General features: G+C 44.1%; 4 protein-coding genes across 5 annotated transcripts; 2 read left to right on the forward strand and 2 right to left on the reverse strand.

Moving 5' to 3' along the window:
* The first annotated feature begins 2,651 nt into the window (after window positions 1-2,651).
* Window positions 2,652-6,808, forward strand: LOC137885900 (kelch-like protein 33). Its single transcript, XM_068728236.1, has 4 exons — window positions 2,652-4,074; window positions 4,159-5,107; window positions 5,239-5,409; window positions 5,773-6,808. The coding sequence occupies exons 1-4, from the start codon at window positions 3,246-3,248 to the stop codon at window positions 6,290-6,292; spliced, it is 2,469 nt and encodes an 822-aa protein (XP_068584337.1). The 5' UTR covers window positions 2,652-3,245; the 3' UTR covers window positions 6,293-6,808.
* Window positions 6,809-7,114: 306 nt separating this feature from the next.
* On the forward strand, window positions 7,115-9,658 carry LOC137886007 (cerebellin-1-like). Its single transcript, XM_068728382.1, has 4 exons — window positions 7,115-8,415; window positions 8,534-8,599; window positions 8,707-8,838; window positions 9,378-9,658. The coding sequence occupies exons 1-4, from the start codon at window positions 8,151-8,153 to the stop codon at window positions 9,656-9,658; spliced, it is 744 nt and encodes a 247-aa protein (XP_068584483.1). The 5' UTR covers window positions 7,115-8,150.
* LOC137886006 (kelch-like protein 26) lies at window positions 9,178-16,087 on the reverse strand. The gene is made up of 4 exons (XM_068728381.1): window positions 14,538-16,087; window positions 12,297-13,224; window positions 12,053-12,220; window positions 9,178-10,833 (listed from the first exon to the last, which is right to left on the reverse strand). Exons 1-4 carry the CDS (start codon window positions 16,015-16,017, stop codon window positions 10,311-10,313), a joined length of 3,099 nt encoding a protein of 1,032 aa, XP_068584482.1. The 5' UTR covers window positions 16,018-16,087; the 3' UTR covers window positions 9,178-10,310.
* A 3,443-nt stretch (window positions 16,088-19,530) lies between these two features.
* On the reverse strand, window positions 19,531-23,920 carry si:ch211-63p21.1 (uncharacterized). 2 transcript variants are annotated; one of them, XM_068728298.1, is made up of 7 exons: window positions 23,623-23,920; window positions 22,920-23,022; window positions 22,738-22,827; window positions 22,463-22,537; window positions 20,504-20,574; window positions 20,228-20,402; window positions 19,531-20,040 (listed from the first exon to the last, which is right to left on the reverse strand). In XM_068728298.1, exons 2-7 carry the CDS (start codon window positions 22,986-22,988, stop codon window positions 19,831-19,833), a joined length of 690 nt encoding a protein of 229 aa, XP_068584399.1. In that variant the 5' UTR covers window positions 22,989-23,022; window positions 23,623-23,920; the 3' UTR covers window positions 19,531-19,830. The 2 variants fall into 2 exon arrangements, with proteins under 2 accessions (XP_068584399.1, XP_068584398.1); XM_068728297.1 differs by having other exon boundaries at window positions 22,920-23,025.
* Window positions 23,921-27,456: the final 3,536 nt, after the last annotated feature.

Consider the following 27,456-nt stretch of genomic DNA (forward strand, 5'->3'; position numbering starts at 1 on the left):
AGCATTCTTTTGACAATTATTAAAAGTTGGAAAATCTGTAAATATTTTTCATAAACTTCACACAGGGAAAAGCAAAAATCCACTGAATGTGGAGTAGTTATTTGAATAATCACTGATTTTCCCCTTCCAGAGACGAACATTGACATGGTCTCCAACTTGTAGCTGCAAGATAGCGCTGTTAGAGCTAGAGAATGAATGATTTAGATGACCATACCTCGACACTATTCTCTTTCCATTTCGGTACAAACTGCCTCCGGAGGCACCATCCCAGCAGAGGGAGGTGAAAGTGAAATAATAGACTCCCTGCACTGGTGCTGTAAAATAACCTGCAACAATAGTAAAATAAAATCACCGTTCAACATGAGTTACCAAACAGTACTTGACAACTAATTCAAGAGCAAGTACACGGTGAATACTGACCTGTGACTGGGCTGTAATGTCCTCCAGTGTTGAACAGAACATGATCGTAGACCAGAGCGTAAAGAACATTCACAGGACCAATGGTGCCATCTATTGAGAATGTAGCAGAAAATGCAATCCGAGGCCACCCTGAGAGATGGAAAAGTGAATACGTCATTATTCTGACCTTCAAAATACATCAGAGTTTAATAATCATGCTGTCCAACAAACAGCATCCACAAACAGTCTTTAAGCCAGAGGGGATCTGAAGCATAAACTCAGGGAAGGGAAATGACCACGGACATACCCTCTCCTGTTCTGACAGTGTTAAACCTTGCTAATGCATGCTGCACTGTCACTTTGTGCCTCACTCTCTCCCCCTTCAGCCACACTTCCACATCCCCAGACCCCTTCATTGCCATTCTCCACCTGTCCACCAGAGGTCCTCAGAACTCCCTCCCACATCCAGCCACTCCCTCCTGCCCTGCCATCCCAATCACCTGATTGTCCCTGCTCGCCTGCTCTCCATTTCCCCCATTAGCCTGTCAGTACATGGACAAACCCCTTTTCTCCATTCACTTGACGGATTGTTGCTCCTGCCTTGCTTTTGAGAAACCTGAAACCTGGACCTTTGAAACATGTACCAGAACCTAACCAGAATCTTTATTTGTCTTTCACCCTACACCTGTTGTGGCCCGTGGACTCTTGTTTCTTCTGTTAGGACTTTGCTACTCATGCCGGTAAGCTCAAGCGCCTTCATTTTTACCAATAAATCCCTAAACTGTTCCTATCTGACTGATTGTCTGCCAGGGGTTTAAGTGCAGCGCAGGCAGTGCACTGAAGCCTGTTTTGATGGGGGGGGGGGCACCAAATTTCATTTCTGCAAAATGAAATAATGTGCCACAACAAGTTTGATGTGAGATCATAATGGACCAATTCAGTTCACAACAAGCGGTTTGTGACAAACTATGGCTCTGCACAACCATTGTTTAGCATATTTGTATTACCTTGATAATCTGCACTGTTCTCAAGTGCAGAGATCTTTTTCTCACTTGCCTCCAGCTTTCTGTTTGTTTCGTCCAGAGCTCTGGCGGTAGCTGCAAGCTTTTCCTCTAGAGCCCCCAGCTCCTTCAACACTGTGTAGATGGGTGGATTACAGCTTGGCTGGGTTGCTGTTGAGGTCGTTGTGAAAATGGTTGCCGTTTCTAAATTCTGGAGAGCATCCTGCTCAACCCAGGCGTCTGCCAGGTCTTCATGTGTGAGTTCTGTGATCTGGGTCTGTTTGTCCTCACCTCCAGTCTGGCACTCAGATAGACCAGCAAGCAAACACGCAGCTATCATCACTGAGAAGTTCTCCATTCTTCAGCTTGGGAGGTCCTTTTGACTGACAGCAAAAAGATATGTGTTTATAAGAAAGTCCAGGTTAATAATTGTTTGGTTGAAGCAATGCATTAATGAAAGCTGCTGCAAAAACATCAGACAAGCTGATAAACCTTACCCTATTTCCTCATGGCATCTTGACACTTGTTTTTTGTTCGTTATTTTTTTTATTGAATTACAATTTAACAATCCGTTAACATCATAGTCTAGGCCCATGTTTTTTTACGATTCTACCTTTACCTTTACTAATGTGCCTTCAATATGTGGATATCTGGAATGGAAGTTGATTTTTATCTCTTAAACAAAGTAGATGTCAACAGTCTGAAACTAGCCAGCTTTCCATCCAAATGCAGACCAATTATTAACTGAATTTAAAGAAAATCTGCAAATGAGAAGGCAAATGAAAGCATGTTTCCATCCACTTCCATTATGTAAATGTGTGTGGAGCAAATCAAGAGTAACCACGCTAATTCCCCATCAAGTGCCATTCATGTTCACTCTCTTGTAGCTCTTAAAAGCTAGCTGTTTATATCCCATAGACAGAGCTTCAAATTGATCATATTGACAAGAATTAGGCTTCATTGAATTTCATTCGTAATTGTAGCACCATTGAAGTGCATTGTAAGTAGAAATAAAAAGAAAAAAATCAACTTCACCACTGGCATGAAGTGCACAAGGTATCCCTTGGCCGGAAAGAGTCATGGAGGCCAAAGTAATAAAGGGCTGAAAAGGAATTAAAAAAAGGAATTGAAGAAGACAACACCATAATGACTTATTCATTGTAAACTACAAGATCCCCTTTTTTATCTTTCTTTTACAAAAGACTATAACATACTCTAGAATAAGATCAATATAGTTTACTTATTGTTCAGAATTGTGCCCCTGATATTTGACTTAAAATGCATGACAAAAAAGAGCCCAGCTTAGTTTATTTTATGGTTTAAGGATATAAAACATATAACGGAAAATAATGGAGGGAGGAATAATCCTTAACATAAAGTACAGCATAAACATTGTGTTCTCATAAATACACTTAAGACAGTTTCCGTCTGGCTCCTTGACAGTTGTTTGTTGTACAGAAGTTATTGTACTACTATAAGTCAAGGTTAAACTTGTCAATGGTGGGGAAATATATTACCTGCCTCTTTATTGACTCCAATAAACATTAAAGTTCACCTCCATTTTCTTGCTTGGTGAACATTACAATGAAGTGAGAGCCGAGGTTCAGTTGAAACTGAATCTCTCTGACCCAGTAGCTATGAATAGCTGCCGTTTGTGCAGTGAGGAACATTGATTCTATTAGAGAGTTAGGAGGGACAGAAAGATTTGTGAAGGCAGCAACAGTATATGTGAGAAAGTAACTTCATCAAATCAAGATTTTGCTGGACGTCATCATTAATTAAAAATACCCCAGAAAAACTACTGTGGGTAGTAGTTTAAAGAGAAAGTAAAGCCCAGCCATATGCATGGAGTTTACTAGGCATTACCTTCCAATGGAATGGGAAGAGAGATGGAGGAGAGAGAAGGAGAGTAGGAAACGAGTGATTGAAGAAGGTGGCGAAGAAGGGATTGAACAGGACAACCGCGAACTGAGGAGGATCGTGGCGTACAACGACTCCAGGATGGGGCTGATGAGTGGGAGGGGTAATAAACAGGGGTCGGAGGTCGAGATGAGTGGCGCTTCTCTGGAAGGAAATGGGCAGCATGTGAGAGAGGAAGCATTTTGGAATGAAGGACCTGGCGATAAAGTCCACACATACCGCAGTGACACCTATCCTAAAGAGGTATTCATTGTATTGAAGGAATTCTGGGATTCATCTCTTCTCACAGACCTGACTCTGACCACTGACAACGGGAACAGCTTTGACGTACACTCCCCTATTCTTGCTGCTGTCAGCTCCTTCATCCAAGAGAGGCTGAGGGATGCAAGTGGATTACGATCAGGCAACGATATTGATGTAGAAGTCCGAAGGCGATCAGTGTCTCTGTCTCCTGAGGTTGATCATGTTGGGCTACAGGCAGTTTTGGAGTTTGCCTACACTGGAGCTGTGTTGTCTTTGAACAAAGATGGCATGTCCTCGATTATGGCTGCAGCTCAAGCTCTGGGCATTCCTAGAGTGCTGGATCTCTGCAACAAAGAAGACCAGATGAAAGAAGGTGGGAGTCCTAAGAAGGAAGAGCGAAAGATATCTGCCCTTGAACAGATGACAATTACTCTTCAGTCCATCAATCAGTTGTGGGCAGACAGAGTTGGGTGTGATGTGATCTTGGATGTGGACGGTGCTGTGTTCCATGGTTAGTATACAGTCATGCAATTTGTAGGTATCTTGTCGATTGTTTGATATTGATCAACCGAGCTCTTCTTTTGTTTGTCTCCAGTCCACAGAGTTATCCTGGCGGCAAGCAGTGACTACTTCCGTGGTATGTTCACCTGCGGGATGAGGGAATCCAATCAGTCATGTATTGCCCTTCCCTTCCTGTCACCTTCTGAGTTAGAGGCTCTGATTAGCTGCTCCTACAGTGGAACCCTGCCACTTAGCTGGGACTGTGTCTTTGAGATCTCCTGCACGGCCCTCCAGCTTCATTTCCAGCCTGCCCTCTCGCTTTGCCTCAAATTCATGCTTCAGGAAATGGAGGCAAGCTCCTGCCTGGATGTGGCATCTTTTGCTGAAGCCTACGAGATGCCAGAGTTGCTCGAGGAAGCCAATGACTTTGTGCTGAAGAACTTCTGGGAGGTGTCATCCATGTCAAAGTTTCAGGACCTACCAGCAGAGAAGCTTCTGGACATCCTCCGCTGTGATGATCTGTGCGTGCCCTCAGAGCTGGCTGTATTTCGAGCTGTAATCTCTTGGATTGAGGCTGATCCTGAGGAGAGGTTGGGCCAGGCTGGCGTACTGATGACCGGAGTCCGATTCCCCCTCATGACCTTTCGAGAGTTCAGGGAGGTCAGGGCCATTATCCTACGCATGGAGAGCTTCGGAAACAAAGAGGTAGAACTCTATGGTTCAGCGTTCAAGGAATTTGGTTTCAGCCTTCCAGAAACCCAGGATCAGTGCCGGGTCCGACATCCCAAAGACGCCCTGGTTGTGGTCGGGGGAGACCAGCTGAACCCAGATGTGGGACAGCGCATACCAAGCAGGGAACTGTGGTTTGCAAACTCCTTACGCAGTGGTATAGGCTTGTTGAAGAAGATTGAGTGGAGGAGGCTGGGTGAGATGCCAGACAAGCCAAAGTTCAGGCATGGAGTAGCAGCAATGGTGGGAAAGTTGTATGTGTTTGGAGGATGTTACTACTACTGCAAGGATGACATGATGAAATCTGCCTACAGGTAAAAGGACACACCTGGTGCACAAATATCCTCTTATCACTTTGAATAACCTAGATTGTCCCACAGATGCATAGACGGGGTCTGAACTTTTCCATCTTTACCTTTTTTCTTTCATCGCACACATGCTATAGTTATGACCCCGTGCAGGACAGCTGGAAAAGGCTTGCTGACATGCAGGAGTTTAGAAGCAACTTCTCAGTGGTGGCACACGAAGAGCGTCTTTATGCCATTGGTGGAGATAAGGAGATCAACACCAACCTAGACAGCGTCGAGATGTACAACCCAGACACCGACTCCTGGAGGTAAGTTGAGTCATGTTACGCTTGAAGTAGAACATGTTTCATCGTATCATAGTGTCCTAAATCCTATGGTATCAGCGCGTATCGATGCCGAGCTTTAGCATGCCCAAAATTGCACATATCAGTGATTCTGTCACATCATTAAGAAGCAGAGTTGTATGTTATTTAAAATTGGTCAATGTTTATTGTATAATATTGAACAAAATATCAAGGATGAAAGCTGTGAGTTTACTTGTATGTTGAGTCTCTTTTCCGCCATACAAATGCAATAACAAATGTTGTGACATGAGAGTATCCTCGTTTAAGGTTAAATGGTAGGCTGTCAACTGCCCTTCCTGTCTGATGCGTCTTATTTCATTTCCCCAGCTTTGTCCAGCCCCTGGACCAGGCTCTGAGCGGCCATGCTGTCACCGTAATGGATGGAGGAATATTCATCTCTGGAGGTTTTGACTGCAAGTATGCGTGTCTGGTTTCCATGTTCCTGTACCACCCAGAGAGAGGAACCACCTACCTGGCAGACATGACCCATGACCGGGCTCAGCATTGCATGGAGCCCCTGCGAGGCCATCTCTACGTCGCTGGCGGCGTGTGTAACCTAAGGAAGTTTTACGCTGACCAGCAACTCTGTGAGGTGTACGATCCTGTGGCCGATTCGTGGACTGCTTTCGCGTCTCTGCCTTTGCCCCATGTGGGTGCAGCCTCAGTCGTCCTGGAGGGGAAGATCTATGTACTGGGAGGATACTGCCAGGACGATTACAGTGAGTCTGGACTGGTCCACCGGTTCGAACCCAGTACACAGCGGTGGCAGAGCGTGGGCAAATTGCCTGGGGCTTTTAGTGACATACGGGCCTGTCTGCTCCGACTGCCACAACACTTTAGATTTTAGTAACTGGCTGGTTAAGATTATATTTAGAAAATAGACATTTTTAGTGGGATCTATTTCCAAAATTCTATACATCAACAAATGTGTTTTAGCTGGAAAATTACAAGTTTTATTGTTCAGACATGTGGTATAAATTGTAGAAATCCAAGTCCAGAATGACTGTTGTAAATGCCAAGTTTGTCTACTAAAAAAAAAAAAATAGTATACTAAAGAGTAGGATGAAATACAATCCCAAATACTGGTTGCTATAAATGATCAAATCATGTATAGTATGTCACAATATGAATATCTGCATGTTCCCTGTTGCTGCGTGACAAAACAATGTATATCAATTACATATAATCTGTTTATAATTGTTTGAAAGGGTTTTTGAAATGTTAGTTTTGGTAGAAAAATCAACCAGTTCAACTTGGTTTTGTTAAATCACCAATCAGATCATTTTGTTAGTGCAACACACCAAGGATTTTGAGTTAAGGTTCATATGTTGAGCTCGGGTTTTAAAAAACATCTTTAAGATTACTGTGGCAGTCTTCTTCTTCTTTTTTGAGGTTTATTGGCGGTTGGCAAACAATGAATTGGTGCATTTACCGCCACCAACTGTCCTGTGGCAGTCTTGTGTGGCAGCTCCTTCTTACCTTTTTTCGAGGTGGGCGTGGCAGAGGGTCACCAGCAGAGTGGAAACACCTGAGGTCATCAGCAACACTGGCAACACATGGGCCCTTAATACCAGTGCACTCTTTTAAAAACCCTCTTTAGTCTTAGTAGGTCCCTGTCTACTTCCTGAGACACCCATTTGGTTTTTGGTTGACATCATGGTTTGTTTCTACTATACAACATTATACACGTTCCACTAATGCACTCACCTGCACTGCTGAAATTACTGGTTTCACACACCACTGTTAGTTTAAGCTTGCCTTTTATGTTGCCTTTACGTTAATAATTTGCTTGGTTGCGTGCGTCTCACTCGTCACTGTTGGTTTGTGACGAGGGTGCAACAAGAGCTTTCTTACATCTAGGGAATGTCCCTCACCACTTAAACCACCAAACCTTTCTCTTTGATATTCTGCCATGTGTAGACTTCTCTTACTATTCGGACATGTAACGTAGCTCAATCAAAGCTTGTGCTGGGTTCACGCAATGCAAAAGGGAAAACCATCTTTATGATTCTTTTTCCAAGGTAAACGCAGATTCTATATACAAATACCTGCCCACACAATTAGCCCTTTTGAGCAAGGAATAGGAGTCTGTGGTTTTAACATATTTATTATGCCATGAGGTGCTCAAACAAAAAAGTCACATTCTGAACCCTGTATAGTGCACTTTTAATAGGGGCCAATGCGCATGATTCGACAAGACTAGAGACATAATGCAGCAGAGACGTGCCTGAAAGAGATGATCCGAAACAATCAAGAGCAAAGTCATTAATTCATTCATAATTGTGTGACACTTCAGTCAAATAGTGATGTGATACAAACAGGCCAATAATAATCTAATAATACAGTGCAGTTTAGTCTCAACATAGTCTCAAACTGAACTATGGTATAATGATACTAGGATTTATTTCACTTTGGAATAACATTATCAGATAACTTATACAGACGTATTTTATTATCCATAGGTTTATATGATGTCTGTCACATTCCCTATTGATATTTTACTGGCAAACCCGCTCACAAAATCCTCCCAGTTGGCTTGTTGAGACACGACTAGAACTGGGGTCCCTGAGGGCCTCGACACTGCTCACATCCGACGACCCCTCTCAGCGAGTGGAGCAGGTATATAAGCCTCTGTGGGAAAAAACAACAACATCCCTCCACAATCTGCGAGGAAAATGTCCAAGAGACTGGAAATTTACAGATAAATGGAAATGGAGTTCAGGGCTTTGCTCCTGCTGACCCTGCTGGGACTCTTGTTTGTGGAGCCGGCGTTTGGACAGAGAGGCGACATGGATATTGGCGAGTGGCTGAGAGATAAAGTGGAATTAATCAAGAACTTGGAGGACAAACTTAAACATGTAGAAAGTCTGCAGAATGATGTTGGAGCTCTGGAGGCCGGGCTCAACGCAACTGTAGACGAGCTGATGGGACAGAAAGCTGAAGTGGACAGACTGAAGAAAGAGAATGAAGGTAATGTTTATGATGATGAGCTATTTACACATATATATGATACGACCCAAAATTCTGAGTAATGTATATATATATATATTCTTTTTCATTCTTTTTAATTTTTTTAAAACTTGTACAGGCCTGAAAACGAGACTGAATGCAACAGAGGAGGAGATCGATAGGCTGAAACGGAGTAGTGCTAAAGGTGAGATGATCAGCCTTTTAGTATTTAGGTGTCTGTGTTACCAATCTTCAATTTTATACCAGACCATTGCATCTTTCACGTTCATTTCTCCGTGTAACTGTACACAGGTGCCCCTCAGATCGCGTTCTCGGCCTCTTTGGCAAACTTCGGGGAGATTTACAAAGGACCCTGCACAGACAAGGCCCTGATTTACAAAAGAGTCTTCTCAAACACTGGCAATGGTTATGACCAAAGTACAGGTACTGTGCACTCTTACGTTGTGTGTGTGTGTGTGTGTGTGTGTGTGTGTGTGTGTGTGTGTGTGTGTGTGTGTGTGTGTGTGTGTGTGTGTGTGTGTGTGTGTGTGTGTGTGTGTCCATGGGCTTGTAGAAAATCAACATTTATTTACATTTTTTCTAACGGTTTGGCAAAGAAAACTGCTTAATCAGTCTCACAGTAATATTTTGAAGCAATTTATTAAGATACGATTGCAGTCAACTTGTAGACTTAAATGTCCTAAGGCGGTAAAACCCACACATCAGCTTCTGGTATTTCAAACAAGAACAAACAAAGAGAAGAATTTGCTGATGCCGTTTGACTCAAGTCTCCAGTGTTTCCCAGTGCTGATTTTTATTTCATATAAACAAAGTATTATAAGACCAAGTGTAATGTGAAATGGTTCACACTAAGCAACACGAGTTAAATTTAAATCGATAGGGCCAGTCATTGGCTCCAACCACTTAGTTGTTTGTAATTCGAGTAACTCATCTTTCATCTGCTTCTCTTTGCTCCGTTACAGGAATCTTCACAGCACCAGTGGGCGGTCTCTACTTCTTCAGCTTCAGCACCTACGGCTACAACACTCACGTCATGGGGGCCATGTTAATGAAAAACGGCGCACGCCAGATTTCAACCTACGATGGCCCTACAGCCGACGGCTCGGACAGCAGCAGTAACGCTGTCGCTCTGCAACTGGCTGCTGGCGATAAGGTGCACATGGAGCTGTGGGATAACGGCAGAGTGTTCGACAACTTGAATGGACACACGACCTTCAGTGGTTTTCTTGTCTTCCCTGTGTAAGTGATTAGACACAATGCATTGCACTGTGCTTTTACACCAAGGAGAGATGGTTATGCAAAAAAATTCTGTAATATCACTGTCTTTACACTGTGGCACTGTCCCAAAGCATGTGAAAATGACAAAGTATGATTATCCTCTCCTAAATTAAAATAAAAGCTCATGTTGAAATAAATTTGAATGCAAAAATAAATGTGTGGACCTTCTTCGAAACGCTACATACAAAAAACAAACTTCTTGCAGTGTCTGGTGACCAAAAGCGGCTCTCTGCATCTTCTGCAATGGCTAACGTGTTCACTGACCTCACACTAAAAGTATGACAGGAGGGAGCAGCTCCATCCTGTGTTCATAGTTTGTTATTGCTTTCATCCTATCCCAAACTAGAACATGAATAATTTCATCACAGGGCCTTTTGAATGCCGTACAGTTAATTTCAATACATGGCATCAAAAAAATGCTCTACATTAGATTGGTATCCCCTCTTTTGCGTGCCTAAAGGTTTACTTGATGTACTGTGTAAGATAAATTCAACTTTATCCAGATGTCAAACTATTGTGGGATATGATATTGTGGACAATGGAAAAAAAATAATATTACAATAATACCACTGTTAATGCAATACATGATGTTAAACTTAATGACATGTATCCGTGCTTTACATGCGGGCATCTGGTGGCAAACACAGCACAGATGCTCGTATGTCATTGTTCGGCCCGGGCATGTTGCCCATGTTCTCCCATCTCTGAGGGGCGGGATCATACCGATGGACCGTCCCGGTGTCACTGTAGTCCTCCTGGCTGTATCCACCCAGCACGTAAAACTTCCCCTCCAGAACCGCGCCTCCCGCTCCCACATGTGGCACTGGCAGAGACGCAAAGGCAGTCCAGGAGTCGGCCACTGGATTGTACACCTCGCAAGCTAGCTGGTCAACAATGCACACGCTGTCGTCCACCGTGACGCCACCTGCTACGTAGAGACGTTCGCCCAGGGTCTCCATGCAGTGACGAGCTCGGGGCTTCGCCATGTTCGCCAAATAAGTGCTTCCCGTCTCTGGGTGGTATAGAAACATGGATGCAAGACATTGGCAGTTGCTGTTCAGCCCTCCTGTGACAAAGATCCGGCCTTGTAAAACTTTTGCTACATGGCCAGCCAGAGGCAGATCCAAGGGCCACGTGAAGCTGAAGGAGAAGACATTTGTTTTAAGGCGAAACACTACAGTCAAAAAATGTGGCCTCCAGAACCAATCGTCTATCAGACTAGTGCAAAGAAAACATCCAAAATACACATTTACATTATGTTATTGCTATTAATTAAATGTTTTACCCTATTTACCCTAAAATATCTGAAAGTATATATAGTCTGACGCATCATACTTAACATAATTGCACATTTATATCAGATGGGAAGTATCAGGTTATAATGACTGTGCTGTAAAACTGTATGACTATGATTGGACATTACTATTCATCTGGTGGATGAACCAGTATGTGTGAAACAACTAATATAAGTTCTGCCTGAACGATACGCTCCATAAAGCTGTAAAGGTTTTTTGTTTTGTTTTTTAATTTTTTTTAAATCTATTATGTCAAATAGACAATTCATTGGATTGTCTTAGCACTAGCTGCATTGCATTCCCCTGATTACCCCTCAGCTGATTCAAATTGTCCGCACAATTTAAGGTTGCCAGTTAGCCGAAATACTGTTGCAAAAAAACAGCAATTTTTGTCCTTTTCTCATCAGGGCACGCTCAACCGACTCCCCTCACCCAGGTGGCCGATGTCCATGCCCCGTGTGAAAAAACAAGTCAGCGGTAAGTAATTTACACACAACATAAGAAATGACGGAACATAGATAATTTAACCCAAACCGTGAGTTTTTCTATCCTAAACATAACCAAAAAGTTTTGTTACCTAAACCTTATGGAGTAGTATTGTTGCCTAAACCAAACGTTAAATTGTTTCACCTAAAGCCGTAGTTTTGTTTTCTAAAACTAACATAAAATTGTTAAACCTAACAACGTAGTTTTGTTGCCTAAACCCAACATTAAATTGTTTATGGTCATTTTTATCTTAAGCTATGATTCTGTAACTTATTTACTTTGCATTAAGTATAATCTGATATCCGCATTTCCAATCCCTCGTTTCGGAAATTCTCAACAGGAGTCAGTAGACTCAATTTTGCAACTGCGTCTGGTTTTATGTTTAGGTTTGTAAAGTGTTTAGCAAGCAATTCATAATGTCTGCTCAGCCAATCATCACTGCCTACACAACATGCAGATGTGTTGTGCACGCTACCTAGTTGATAAAATGGTTGTCAGGGATATTTAGCAAGACTACACGCTTGATGCATATAGCAAATGCACTTTATTTTGAAAAATCCATATCCCTTCCAACATACCTCCAGGTGTTTCCAATGGGGCAGTATCGTTCCACACTCTCTATATATTCAGGGTCACAATGTCCACCGATGGCGTATATCTGTCCATCCAGCACAGCCACAGAGAAAGAGCATCTCTTTACCTGCATTTCAGCCAGCCTCTCCCAGCTGTTTTGAAGGGGGTCATACCTACATATGTGTTCAAATGGGACAAATATGAGTAATTGAGACATGACTTCAAAACTGTAATCATCACCTCTCTCACCTGTAACCAGAACTCAGGGTGTCGCAGATGCCGTAGTACTTCTTCCCTCCAAACACGTATAGTTGTCCTTTGAGGACAGCCACCTCATGACTGTACCTCTCTAGCTCTGGCATCTCTCCCAACTTTCTCCACTCCATGGCCTTTTTTATCCCGATATGGTTCCTCAGGGAATTCACAAACCAGAGTTCTCTGCTGATGCTGCGGCTACCCAGGTCTTCAGAGATCCGGTCGCCTCCAATCAAGACCAGACTCTCTTTTGGGAGATAGATCCGGCAATGACTCTCATTGGAGCAGAAATCCTCAAAAACTGCTTCATAGAGCTTCGCCAGGCTGCGATCAGACCACATGTTCAGTGATTGGACCTCTTTGAATTCCTCGAACGTCATCAGGGGGAAGTGGATGGTTTTCATTAGTTCTTTAGCGAGCTTCAGCCTTTTTCTGGGTTTTGCTTGGATCCATGCTGCCACTGCTTTGAACACAACAAGCTCAGATGATACACAGAGCGAGCGACTATTCAAGTACTTCAGGAGCTTTTTGGCTGGCAGGTCCTTGAACGTTGACAAACGAGCCACTTTTTGGAATTGCCGCAGAACAAAATCGTCTGCGACTTCAAGAAGCTGCACCATCTCGTAGGCCTCCGCAAAAGATGCCACATCCAGGCAGGAGTGAGGATTTATTTCTTGATGCAGAAAGTTGAGGCACAAGGAGAGGGCAGGCTGGTACTGGAGCTGGAGAGCGATGCTGGTGATCTCAAAGACACACTTCCAGCTGATGGGGATAGTCCCGCTGTAGGAGCAGTCAATCAGAGCCTCCAGCTCCGTTGCCGACAGGAAGGGAAGGGTCACAAAAGGCTGATGGGACTCCTTCATCCCTGAGGTGAACATGCCGCGGAAGTAGTCGCTGCACACAGCCAGGATGACTTTGTGGACTGAAGGGAGGACGATAATGAGAACAGTATAGACCCACTGTAATCCACACTGACACGTATGGGACTCCACAGGATTTACGTTTATCATCGAGCTGTTTTCTATAGACATTGTTAATTAGATTATTATCGCAACAACTCACTTAGCTTGTACAACTCACAGTATGGGAGCATTGGGTGAAAACAATACAAGTACATAATACAAAATTAAGTTCTGTGGTCTAATGTTCCATCAAAAATAATACATCTTTTGAGGAGTTTGTTAAATATCTTGCAAATAAAAAGATCGGGTTTGAAAACCTGTTCCTGAAAATTCCAAGAAATCCTGAAGAATTAAGATGCCAAAGCTATGAATTAATATTCCTCTAAAACTGTAAAGCGCAACTTTAATTCTGAAATTGTATGTTTGATTTAGAAACCCTATCACCCGATTACTCTATTTCAGTTGGGAAACCAAGGAATCAACGGATCGTGGACAAATTGTCTCATGAATGTGATTTGAAGTTAGCTCATGCATGCGATTTTGAAAGGTTTAATTTTGAAATGCTACATCAGAATGTCCTGGTTCTCTTTGAGTGACACCTTGAGGTGGTCTGCTATCAACCTAAGGTGAAATGATTTCGTAACTATGCACCATTTCCTCTAGAATCTAATCTGAAGTTAGACAAATTGTCTCATGAATGTGATTTGAAGTTAGCTCATGCATGCAATTTTGAAGGGCTTTAATTTTGAAATGCTACATCACAATGTCCTGGTTCTCTCTGAGTGAAAAAGGTATGTTTATACATGGCACTAGGCCCAGTTTAATATAAAACACAATTTTATACAATATACTGTATATAGTTGGGAGTCCTTGCTCCATCTCCATCAGTTTGGGGGTCCTTGGCCTGAAACGCGTTGAAGACCCCTGCCTTAAACATTTAATTACAACTGTTAGCAGAATCAAAATGTCTGTTTGTTACATGTTCGGTTGTCAGAATCAATCAACAGCTGACTCAAATTTTACAGAATTCCTTCAGGATTTCAATCATTTCAGAGCAAAAGGTGTTTCAGTTTAACGTGTGGCCGTGTTAACCAGTGACTTTAAGCCGTATGCCTCCTCGGTTGGTTATAGTAACTTACGTAAAAGGGTTAGTGTGGATAATAAACACAGACGAGGACACCTACGTGTTCGTGTTTTAAACTCACTAAAAGCACACGGATATGGAAAGTCAAACTGTTTTGGTTGCATTGGTGATCTTTGGTTGGATGGTTAATGCCCTTGCATAGCTTGACAAGCTGTGCACACTTGCGTAAGTCATCGTTGTTCTACTCACCATGAAGCGATCCTCCGAGAGCTTCCAGAATGACATCACAGCCCACTCTTTCCATCCTCAGCTGTTTCATGGACTGAAGACTGATCTTCATTTGTTCTGCAGCCGAGATCATGTCTTCTTTTCCCTGCCCTCTGGCTTTTGTGGACTCTTCCTCTTTGCAGAGGTCCAGCACCCTAAGGGCACCCAGCATTTGAGCCGCAGCCTTAATCTGGTGCCACGTGTTCTGGTTCAAACATGATATGAGTCCAGTGTAGGCGAAATCCACAACTGCCTTCAATCCAACCTGATCCACCTCTGGACCCAGAGACACTGACCACCCGTGGACTCCAACACTTGCATCTTTTCTCTCAGTAACTCTCTCATTATCTACATTACTTCTTCTTAGTCTTTCTCGGATACGGAGGCTGACAGCAGCCAAGACAAGAGAGTGTACATTGAAACTCTTCCCATCCTTTGTGCTCAAAGTAAGGTCAGTGAGAAGGGAGGAGTCCCTGAACTCTGTCAAGATGCGGAATACGTCGGTGCAATAATCATCTTTGCAGTAAATCTTTACCGTGTCCTCGTCATTGCCATCTGCTTCTTCGTCCGTTGAATGTTCTGCTTCCTCATCACTCGTAGACTCTTCCTCTTCCCTTTGAAGCTCTTCGTGATCAACTTGAGACCCTTCTTCTTCAGTTTTCTGTGATTCTACAATTGCTTTTTTCTCATCTCTCCACTTTGCGTAGTCGTCTTCAGCTTCTTTTCTTTCCTTTGAAGTCCACGTTCCTGGGTTGCTACTTTCATTCCTCGATGACTTTTCATCAAGGACTTCCAGTTCCACGGGATCCTTATATTGTTTCTCAGCAGCACTCTCTTCGGTTTTTATTCTGTCAAAGTTGTTTAATCCATCCTCTGATCCCGTCAACTCAGAATCTTCATTACCGGATTCTACTGAATCAGACAAGTGTTCTTCTTCATTGACTGTTCTGCGCTCTCGCCTCACACTTTCATGGTTTTGCTGAATGTTCTCATCCTCAGTTCTTCTCATGTGTTTTCTTGATTGCTCTGCAAGGTGATATTGCCCAATTGGCTCCTCCTCAACCTGCTCCTCTTCCTTGATTGCTGCCACCTTATCCTCTACCTCATTTTCTCCTTCTACACTGGCTTCCTCAAGCTCCTCTACTTCCTTCACCACCCTCTTAAACTTGTTGTCTTTTTCTCGCTGTTCTACCTCCTTTTCTCCTGCTTCCGTCACCTCCTTCGCCTCCTTCTCCACCTCTTCTTCTGCCTTCCCACTTGCTTCATTTTCTTCCACTTCCTTGCCTTCACACACTTCTTCTTCCTCACTGCCCACATCCCATGCCTCCTCTTCCTCCTCTTCGCTCGCCTCGACTCTAACCCACAGACTCAACCTCTCCCTCCATCTCCTCTTCCTCCCCTCCAGCCTCTCTCTTCTCCACTCATCCAAGCCCTGGAGGCAGTGATTAGCTTCTACTGCCATACTGTCCAGTAGTACTTTTGAGCTGATCCTTTTAAATCCCTGAAAACATTCACAACTCTCGAAGCCAACAGATTGCAGAACACTTACTTCTTGAACGGTTTATGGGGAACAATGCCCTGAGAAAATCCTGTTCGTGCCGTAGTGATCCGCTCTTGGATGCTACCGGTATTGTTGCAAACTGCTTCACCTCTTCGCCCGTCTGCAGACACCAGCTCTGTTGTGTGTTTGTTCCTCTCCTGCCTCTCCCTCCTCCTGCATGTGTTGCATGTTTGAGCGCGGCATGTGAACCCATGAATCCTCTTATAACCAAAGAAGTTGCTATATTCAGAGTACTATATCACGAGGTAATGTCAATTCTTGACTTTTTGGGATGCCATGTCTGAGACCCGACAGGTTTATGCGCTATAATGTAATGTTACATGTCAGGTTTTGTTCGCTTTACCACATCATGCACAGTACATTTACAGGCCATGCAGTCTATTCTATTGCTTTTTATTGATTCCACTTTGCAGCCTATTCCTGTAGTGATCAGTTCTGAATTTATACTGTAAAGATTTGATCCAAGCAAGTGATAAAAGAGTGAATGATCTAGACCTAGAGGCAGCTGGATTTCTTCCCGTCCGAACCAAAATGCCTGTGGTCTTTGGGGTCTTGGCCTCTTAATTGTGGACCATATGGCCCTGAGATTAGTAATAAATGCCCCGAGGGTCACCAGTGGGATCACATTGCTCCTCCACATCCAAGACCAGTGGAATCTGGGTCAAGGATAGAGAGAAGCCAGGGGAAGAAGGAGGCCGAAACAAAAAAACTCCCTTCACACCTGTTGCCCTTTGTGCTGACAGAGAAATCAAACAGCTGGGTCACACTGTCACCTTGACTTGAAATATAGTCGCACGGATCACAAGTGCAATAGCTGGCAATGGAACCTCATAAATATCCTCTCTCCTTGTAATGTACCACACTGTTAGAACTGACATTGGGTTGCGTCATATCTGTAAAATCACAACAGTTTGTTTGTTAAGTCCTTCCTAAGTTTCTATTAAAGAGAGAGGTATTGCTCCTCTATATCTTTACGTGGCAAATAGTTGTTTGCCTGTTGTGTCAATGTTACCTTTTAGCATTCTTAAACAGCTTTTTGTGTCTCGTCCGCATTTCATACCTCTTTTGCTCTTTAACAGGTCATATTGGCAAGCAAACATTGGCTGATTCTTTTTGTTTTACCTCAACCAACAACTGTTCTGTTGCTGTTTTTCATGAACGGAGCTAATGTTTCCATTCTTTATTCTCTAACTGATGAAAACTGGGCTGTAGTAGGTGAATACATCTAAGATACAATTCAGAGGTCTGCAACCAGGCTACACTTTAGGTGGGCAGCATTAAGGAACAGTCCATGTTCCCCAAATTCAAAGATCTTGTCTTTTAACCTCGGGCCTCTAAATGCTCTGAAATAACAGCTCTTCAATTGTATCGACACAGGGTGAGTTTTTTTTTTTTTTTTATTGCGATGCTTTGAAGTTGAAGCACTGTGAGTGGGTGAGTCGGAAAATGAAACTGGTGGGCAACACACTCCTACCTGAGGACGCAATGACTCTGGTCTTTTCACAGTCGCTCACATGTGAGGCGCACACACACACACACACACACACACACACACACACACACACACACACACACACACACAGGTTTAAACAAGCAGTCAAGTGAGTCAGGTTATTATTCAACCCTACGCAAAAAGGAAAAGTTGAATGTATTTAAATAAATTGAGGGCTTAAGCTGCACAATTTGACATTTTGAGACATTCCGAAGTGCCACGTAGAAGGAAAAAAAAACACGGTGTGCTCTGGAGGACAGCAGGCCTCCATTAACAACCTAAATGTGTTTGTAACACTGCAGACGTGCAGATGTTGTGGCGTGCACATTATCGCCCACAGTGAGCGCGTCGCTCTGGGCAGCAGCAGCTCACGATCTACTTATGAAAAGTCTGTATTCCTCTGAAGTCCTGATTGTTACCATGGCGACACGGGCAGCGAGAGGAGGAGGAGTGAGGAGTGAGGAGTGAGGAGCGCTAACCTTGTTGTGGGACCGTCCTCCTCAGGCCCTCGTCTTCAACAGCAGCACACACCGCTGGGACAAGAAGAGGCCGATTCCTCTTTATAATCGTCTTCTTCATAGCAGCAGATGAAGCATTGTCTTCACTTATCAAAGCTTTCACTGTTTGTTTAAACCTCTATGAACACTTTTTTTACTCTGAAATGAAAGCCACTCTAGCAGAACGCCCACATTTGTACTGGTAGCATGAAGCTACAGCCAGCAGCTGGTTAGCTTAGCTTAGCATAAAGACTGGAAAACAGCTAGCTTGTCTGTAGTTAATAAAATCAGCCTAAAGCTGCGACGGCGTGTGGGCTGGTACTTTGTTCATCATGTGTGTGTGTGTGTGTGTGTGTGTGTGTGTGTGTGTGTGTCATCATGGCTTTTTTTGTAACAATAATTTGTGGTGTTTTGAGGAAGGCAACCGGCACAAACTGCAGTTATTTACAACAAGGAAGCTGTTTCTTCTCAAAATACAATCTAGTTTTATTGAACCTCTATGACTCCATGAAACACGAACGTGAACACACACACACACACACACATGGAGATACATCTAAGAATACAACAGGCTGGAAAATAGAAAAAAGAAAAGTCGCTAAACATGAATCAGACTCGTACTGATAAGTACAACCTGATCTGAATTGGGAATGAGCAATTCTCTACAAGGATGCAAGCAACTGTGGAAAAAAAACAAAACATACAAAATCCACATAACAAAACACACAATACAGAAAAAGCCACAGCTTTTATTTCAGCTTGGAATGACTGATTGTCAAGCTCAATTTTCTTCTTAAATAATAATTCATAAATATAGATAAAACGTATCATTATTCAACATAATAGTAAACAACTGTAAGACTGTGTTTTAATTGCTTAAACATAATTAAAAGCTCATTTTATTCACAGAAGTCCAAGAAGAAGAAGAAGAAGAAGGATGCGTTGTAAATGCGTCTGCAACAAGTAAAAGTATACATGTAATGTACTTATTAAACCGACAGATGTACTGCCAGATCATGAGCTGTATCGGATCTCTCCTGCTATTGCTTTGTCAATTGGGTCATGTTCTATTTTAAAACTATAACTCCCTGTTTTCCAAAGAGAAAAAGGGACGGGGCCAAAAAGGCGACGATGGTGCCAAAGAAATAGGAGACTTCTTCTTTGCATAGTTCAGCAGCATCGTCTTTTTCTAATTTTCCCACTGAGCCTTTGTTTTTATTGTATTTTATTACGTTTCGAATGTACCCGTGAAGCCCTGGAACATCCCCCCCCACCCCCCACCCCCCCACCCCTGCGTATCACTCCTGTGGCTCATTAGAATAAGGAGTGAGACGAGTCCAGGTCTATTTTTACAAACGAGGGGGTGAGAAAGCGAGACGGAAGGTGAGATATCGTGAGGCAAAAGCAAGGGCTGAGTTTATGTCGTTTTCTTTTTTTTTTTTTTTTTTTCGTCGTGAACAGATTCTGGATGTACAGAGAGTGAATGTATTTGAACCTGTGCCTCTCTGGTTATAATCAAGTTTAAAATCTGTGTATTCTGGGAGAAAAAAAAAAAAACCTCTAAAAATATGGACGGTTACGTCTACGAACACATAACGCTAACTTACTATCCTCTGTAAAGCACCATCATTTTTTTTTTTTGTTTACATCGTTGCGCCACCCACTGCATTGTGGGAGTGGGTGGAGCTTTTTATTGTAATGAAACTATCCTCTCGAAGCGTCGGGTCAAGCGCTGGCCCACGGCCGAAGGAGAGACACGATGACGATGACGAGGGAGAGGGAGAGAGGCAGCAGCAGGAGGAGGAGGAGGGCGAGAGGGAGAGAGAGGGAAGACGGCCACAAAGACGTCAGACGCTTGGAGCCTCGGGGAAGCTCCGCCGGCGCCTCCGCGTTTGGCCGGCAGATGACCAGCGGCCTGACCTGGGATACGCTCTCCTGGAGGACAGAGAAGACGAGAGGTGGGGGTCATTTCAACGGGATAATGCACATTTGAAGAAGTATAGACTGATGGAAATTCGGTTTCTCCCGGTTTAGCTGCAGTTTATCAATTCCACCCTGCAGCTGAGCCAGTAAACAAACTGTCACTGAGACTGATCAGACTCTACATTGCTGTGTCGTCTACCTCCAGTATGGTCCTGCTGGGCGCTCCTCTGTCGGGACTGAGCCTGAGGTTCCAGCGGTGCGACCTGTGGCTTCGCCCGCCGTCGTCCTCGCTCTCGGTGGTGTCTTGGCGCGCCACCCGCGGACGCTTGCGTCTCCGCGAGCTGATTCGCTGGAGAGGACCCGGCTCCGGGAGCCTGAACCAATCGGGTTGAAGGCACAACAGGTCAGAGGGGACAGTGCTGCGTGCGAGTTAATGCTCGTGTACGGGAGGGAGTGTTTTCGGTGCACAGCGAACCTGCAATCTGTGTCCTCTATGTCAGCGTCTGCGTCACTCTCCCCCTGAGGGTCCGACAATACGCACTCCTCCTGCACAGGAATGAAACGAATATTCAATCAAACACAAAAACGTGTCGTGACGTTCATTTCGAGAAAGATTTGAAAGCCTTTTTTATAAATGCAACCCCCACATCACTGTATGAGGCTTTTATTTTGTAGTCCTTGGATGAAGCACAGATGAGCCCCAAGTGAATCATCATCATCATCATCATCATCATCATCATCATCATCACCGGCCGCCACTATTTGTAAACCAAACGCAGCGACACTTGGCATTTGTCTTTTGGCGTGCGTGTTCTCGTGCGTCACTCGTTATTATCTCCATTATTATTATGCGTGAATCAGCTGACACCTCTACACGTGACTAATGAGCTCACAGACACCTAATCTGATGGTTGCTTCCTGCTGATTTTACTTTGATAGTACTGTGTTTAAAAAAATATATATATATAAATATATGATGTTATTCCTCTCAGTTTCCAAATCTCTCTCTTGGTTTTGGCCTCCATGTAATGAACCTTTAGTCACGTGTTCCTCACATGCTGAAACCTTGAAACGGACAAACGTAAACAAAACAGCTGCCTGCTAAAAAAGAAGGCAACATAAATATTAAATCTTCAGACACATGCAGGTCAGACTCTGCAGGTGACGTAACTATATATACACACGCATTTTCGCCTGGATTATGGCCGGAGTTTAAAACACGTGGTTAACATTGTAAATTAAAACTAAACAAAAAAATTGTTACAAAACTGCTTTGTTGGTTTAGGCAACCAAAGTAGTTTGGTTCAATAAAAACAAACATCATGGTTTGACTTAAAATGAAAAATAAATAAAAGTACTACTTGGTTATGTTTAGGCAACAATACTACTTGGTTACGTTTAGGCAACAATACTACTTGTTTAGGCAACAATACTACTTGGTTACGTTTAGGCAACAATACTACTTGTTTAGGTAACAATACTACTTGTTCATGTTTAGGCAACAATACTACTTGTTTAGGCAACAATACTACTTGGTTACGTTTAGCCAACAATACTACTTGTTTGTGTTTAGGCAACAATACTACTTGGTTATGTTTAGCCAACAATACTACTTGTGTGTGTTTAGGCAACAATACTACTTGGTTACGTTTAGGCAACAATACTACTTGTTTGTGTTTAGGCAACAATACTACTTGGTTATGTTTAGGCAACAATACTACTTGTTTAGGCAACAATACTACTTGGTTACGTTTAGCCAACAATACTACTTGTTTAGGCAACAATACTACTTGTTTATGTTTAGGCAACAATACTACTTGTTTATGTTTAGGCAATAGTAATACTACTTGGTAATGTTTAGGCAACAATACTACTTGTTTAGGCAACAATACTACTTGGTTACGTTTAGCCAACAATACTACTTGTTTAGGCAACAATACTACTTGGTTACGTTTAGCCAACAATACTACTTGTTTTTGTTTAGGCAACAATACTACTTGGTTACGTTTAGGCAACAATACTACTTGTTTAGGCAACAATATTACTTGGTAATGTTGAGGCAACAATACTACTTGTTTGTGTTTAGGCAACAATACTACTTGGTTACGTTTAGGCAACAATACTACTTGTTTAGGCAACAATACTACTTGGTTACGTTTAGCCAACAATACTACTTGTTTATGTTTAGGCAACAATACTACTTGTTTATGTTTAGGCAATAGAAATACTACTTGGTAATGTTGAGGCAACAAAAGTACTACTGATACGTGAAAAGCAAACATAATCCTCAAGAAAATACCCATGAAACCTATTCAAAATGCAGTTTCGTTGTGTGTGTGTGTGTGTGTGTGTGTGTGTGTGTGTGTGTGTGTGTGTGTGTGTGTGCGTGAACGTCAGTTTGTCGGAGCCGAGGCTCACATTGGTCCCACATTACCTCTGTGCCGTATCCCTCGGAGTACCGGGTCATCTTCACCCTGTTTTTCCCACAGTGCTCACACAGCAGTGAGTCCTGAGAGCAGAAAACAAAGGAGATAATGACTGAAAGAACTGTACAGCGGTACCTTTTTTAAAGCACACACAGACAGACAGACAGACAGACAGCAGACGGGTCCAGGTCTAAAGGTGTGCATTTAGAGCACGATTACAGATGAAGACACGTCACTGAGCGACAGCCACGGACACTTAAGTGGCGAGCCTGAGAGCACTCACCGGCGTGGGCGTGTGTGCTTCAGAATAAAGTGTACAGGGACCGGCCTCGCACAGACACACTACATCCACCTCTCCGCAACTCGCCCCCATCTGAGAACAAAGATGTGTGACAAATCTGAGACAAACGCGTGATTCAAGCCGCTCGCACATCATATGCACCGGGTGCAAACGAATGACCTCACCTCGCGGTCATTGTCGGACGTGTCTCCGGAGGAGAAGAGGCCGCGGGGGTCAGATTCCGTCCGCAGCATGGCCTCCGACCCGGGCTCACGCGCTCACGCAGACCTGCTGCAAGCGCAGGAACACACGTTGAAACCTGCTGTTGCTGAGCTGCAGTGAAAGGCATTCAACATGATCTGTGCAACCATGTCAGGATGATCTAATAATGTTTATTTTCAACAGAATTATGCTGTCCCAATTAATGATATGAAGCAAATTCTAGTTATTGTAATGTATTATCTATATATATATATATATATATATTAGATTTTTTTTAATTTATAATACAGGCTAATATTCCTATAATAATTATTATTATTATTATTATAGAAAATAGATTTTCTTTTTTTTGAATATATATATATATATATATATATATATATCTGGTGTTATACAGTGGTGTACAGATGATGCCGTCTTTACGCAAGCAACCTCACTGTAACATCTGTCCGCACTCCCGTTACGTAATAGCCTACGACAGTCAATGTTAGAGCCGGACAACTTTTCAGATAAAGACGCGAGAGAGGGGGGGGGGGGGGAGAGATGCTGTCAATGTTGTCTGATGACATTCAAACACACACAATTATTAATATACACGGAAACAATAACTTGTATCTAAGCATTGATCAAATAGAACAGAGTAACCCATTTTTTTTTTTTTTTTACCTCATGCGCATCCTGTGCAGGAACATTGGAGTAAAGCCATAAAAAAGTGAATGGACTTCTGTATTTAGAGGATGAGCAGCAGCACGCGGCGACGCTTCTCATTGTGGCGCGGGGAAGCCGTGGGCTCGCGCTGCCTGCGAATGTTTGACATTGTGGCAAATCCTCCCGTGTGTGTGTGTGTGTGTGTGTGTGTGTGTGTGTGTGTGTGTGTGTGTGTGATGTCAGGCTCGAGCGATGACAGGCGGCTGAGGTCTGGTGTGGCGCGCGCCCACCGGGATGCCGAGTGTACCCAAGAGAAATCGCGGGAGCGCGCGGAAAGCGGCGGGGACTTCCGTTCGGGACTTTCGAAATAAAAGGCAGTATTGAAGACAGTCAAACAGGTGGGGGCTTGAGTATACTGTATATAAAGAAAATCATAAATCCTTTAAAATTTTTACTACGTTTAGTTAATACTGTGTTTTAGTTGTGCTTATTCATAACATTTCTCTTACAATTGGTAATCCAGCCTTGCATACTTTCAGAAAAACTTTTTTTTTTTTTGGTCTCCTCCTGTCTCTGGCAGGGTTCTCCCTCCTGGATCATGATCTGAAAGTGGTTTTGTGAAGGGAGCCTATGATCATAGCTTCACCGCTCACGACCGCCACTGCATTGTTGCAATAAATGTGCATAGGAATTGGAATTGTCTTTCATGAAAATGAGACGTTTAGTTGCTGCAGATTCAAAGGCGTGTGTGTGTGTGTGTGTGTGTGTGTGTGTGTGTGTGTGTGTGTGTGTGTGTGTGTGTGAGAGAGTGTTTAAATTGAATTATTGCTCACAGCTCAGCTCATCTTTTGTAATAAATTCGGACACTTGTTGGCTCGTCATGATGAAATCAAGTCATCGTCCATATTTGCACACATAAAAGGTCATCTAATCCACCTCAATCTCCCAAAACAGCCAGAGCCCAAATGATTCCTTTCTATTTAATAGAATTTATAAATATGAGTCCCAGCTCCTAATCCGAGCTGTGGTCCCCGACCCTCACGACCTAGAAGACGTAAAACGTTCTCAAAGCAAACTGGGTGTGATTACGCGTCGTTTATTTTTGCCCCGATCTTTATCTTGCGCTGGAGAGACGCTGAGAGAGTTGAACTACATTCAGACAGAGGAACAGATGAAAAGAGAAGCACACGTTTGTATACACTACAACACACACACACACACACACACACACACACACACACACACACACACACACACACACACACACAGTCCCAGGCCAGTTCTATCAAAGGAAATCACCCGGAAATGTCTGTCCCCGTGGGAAATCTGTCTGTTTCAGTTGCTGCGCCACATCAACACCGAAATACCGTCTCAACTAAGAGAGTTGAGACGGTGTCATAGTGGATCATCAAATCCATGAACACATATTGATTATCATTGGCACGAAGTACACACACAAAAAACCCTCCAGAAATTACATAAATGGGATGCAGAAAAAGATTTACTTTCTAAATCCTTGAAATCACTGTCGATAAATAAATGCTAAAAAGAGTTTAAGCTGTTCCAAATAGAGCTCAATGTGTCCTAAATGTCCCAGGAGAAACGTTCCCGCCTCCAGACAGCAGGGCCACTGAACGAGATAAAGTGTAATTAGGGCCGACCTAATGGTCCGAGGGAGGGACTCCTCATTACGGCTGCATGTCGACCATGCAAATGACCCCTGTGAACATACACTCTACACTGTATGTGGGACTGCAGACGCTTTTATTTCACCCAGTCAGGCTGGGATGTATATATGTCTTCCTTTTTTAAAAAGTTGCCCATGCTGGTCCTCATGCACTGCTGTCCCTAATCACTCCGTCCGCCGCACAATACCGAATATGTGCAGCTTGTGTCATCAAGGCAGCTTCGTTGTTGTGTCATCCGCAAAGTTGCAGGTCATACAGAAAAAGAGAGGGAGACGCATGGCGAGATTTGGTCAGTCGTGCTCGCTTTTATGTGTTCGCGGGGGAGAAGGGGGGGGTGGAGGGGGGGAGGAGGGAAGTAGCAGATCTCAAGAGGCAGATAGAGACATTTGTGTATACACCAGTAGCAATACAAACAGGAGATGCAGGCTCGATAAGGAAATTAAGGGAAAGGGTGCAACTCAAATAAGCCAAGAGCGATGCACCAATGGACAAATGCACCTCTCTCTCTCTCTCTCTCTCTCTCTCTCTCTCTCTCTCTCTCTCTCTTTCTCTCTTTCTCTCTCTGCTCTCCAAAACTCTCACTCGCTGTCATTTACAGAAAGAGAATCAGAGAGATGAAAGTCAAGGCATAGCTGCAGAAGCGTTTCTGGAGGCGCCACATGAAGTCGTTGCTTGAATTTTCCCCATCAGAGTCGCACGCGGGACCAGAACGAACCGTCCAACACTCATGTGAATTCTTTCCCTTCGACCGTGGTCACCGTGGACTTTTGGATCAGAGCGTCAGACTCGTCATTCTAGACTTGAAGAAACAAACGCCGCGTCCGAGGCAATTGCAGGTCACGGTGCTGGGGAGGACAAACCCGCAGGCGGTTCGCAGATTGTGATTTGGCCGCGGGAGTTATGCGCCTCCGTGGTCGGCAAGTGAGGCTGAGCGTCCACGTGTGTCCGCTGTGTCTGAGACGAGGAAAGGATCGGACGAGAGTGAATGCGCCCTCGATGTGATCGGACCCACCAAAGAAAGGCCTTGTTCTTATCTAATATGAGGAAGGGGCATGCTTTTTCCTCAAGCACAACACAGAAATTATAGCCTGGTTTGTCAGGGCAATGCAGCTGAACACCGACAGAACTTCACGGACCGCTCTGACAGACCAATGAAGGAGTCGGACCAAACCAGGGTTGACCCCCAAACTTGGGATTTCGACCAGTCGTTCCTGAATCCAGCTGCGCGTCTCTGCCTGGACACTTTGGATTTCTCAGACCTCTGGGACGAGGAAGACGGTGAAGAAGAGGACGAGGGAGCCAGCTCGACCGGCGACTCGTCGGCGTGTCCCCGAGCCCCTCCGGCGCCGCCTCCTCTTCCTCCCCCGCCTCCTCCGCTCGCCCCGCATTCGCCCTCGGCCTCCCACGAGGGCGCGACCATCAAGGGCCGCACCGTGAGGCTCCACTGGAGGGAGCTGCAGAGTTTGGCTCCCCTTCCTCGAATGACGCGCTTCGGGGCTCGGACGATTTGGGCCGGACTCGAGCCTGTCCGTTTGGACACGAACCGGCTGGGGCACCTGTTTGAGTCTAAGGGCAGTAGCAGCAGTTTTAACGTGGCTTCTGGGAGGCAGGTGAGACCGATAGCTCGTTAGCGAGATTTGAGGACAAACGCAACCCTAAATGCGCTCACAGAAGTACTTAAGCGTAGGATCTTGACTAAACTGTCTCATACCCTTCTCTTGATCCCGCTACAGAAGCAGCCGTCGGTCTCAGTGTTGGGGATGAAGAGGAGCAACATCGTCACCATCGCCCTGAGCAGCCTGCCCCCTCCCCGCCTCCTCCCCCCGGCTATCTACAGCATGGACAGCAGTGTGCTGGACAGAGAGGACGTTCAGGTACAGCAGAGGTTGTGAGAATTTGAGCTTCGGCATTTGCTTAACCTTTTAAAGTTTGTCTTTTTCGCAATTTTGTTGCCCTCACCGAAATGCAACCTGAGCAGGATGCACATAAGGACAGACACAGCTACTGAACATCTCTTCCCACGTTCCCTTCTCAAACAGCGGCTCAAAGCGCTGATCCCAACCGAAGAGGAACTGCGTCTGATCAAGGAGGCCAAGGCCCAGAACCAGCACTCCCCTCTGGCCCCCGCCGAGCTCTGCCTACTCACTTTGGGGGAAATCCCACA

The sequence above is a fragment of the Cebidichthys violaceus genome, unplaced genomic scaffold (genome assembly GCF_023349555.1).
Source record: "Cebidichthys violaceus isolate CVI_PGR_0920_01 unplaced genomic scaffold, fCebVio1.0.p SCAF_41, whole genome shotgun sequence".
NCBI lineage: Eukaryota > Metazoa > Chordata > Actinopteri > Perciformes > Stichaeidae > Cebidichthys > Cebidichthys violaceus.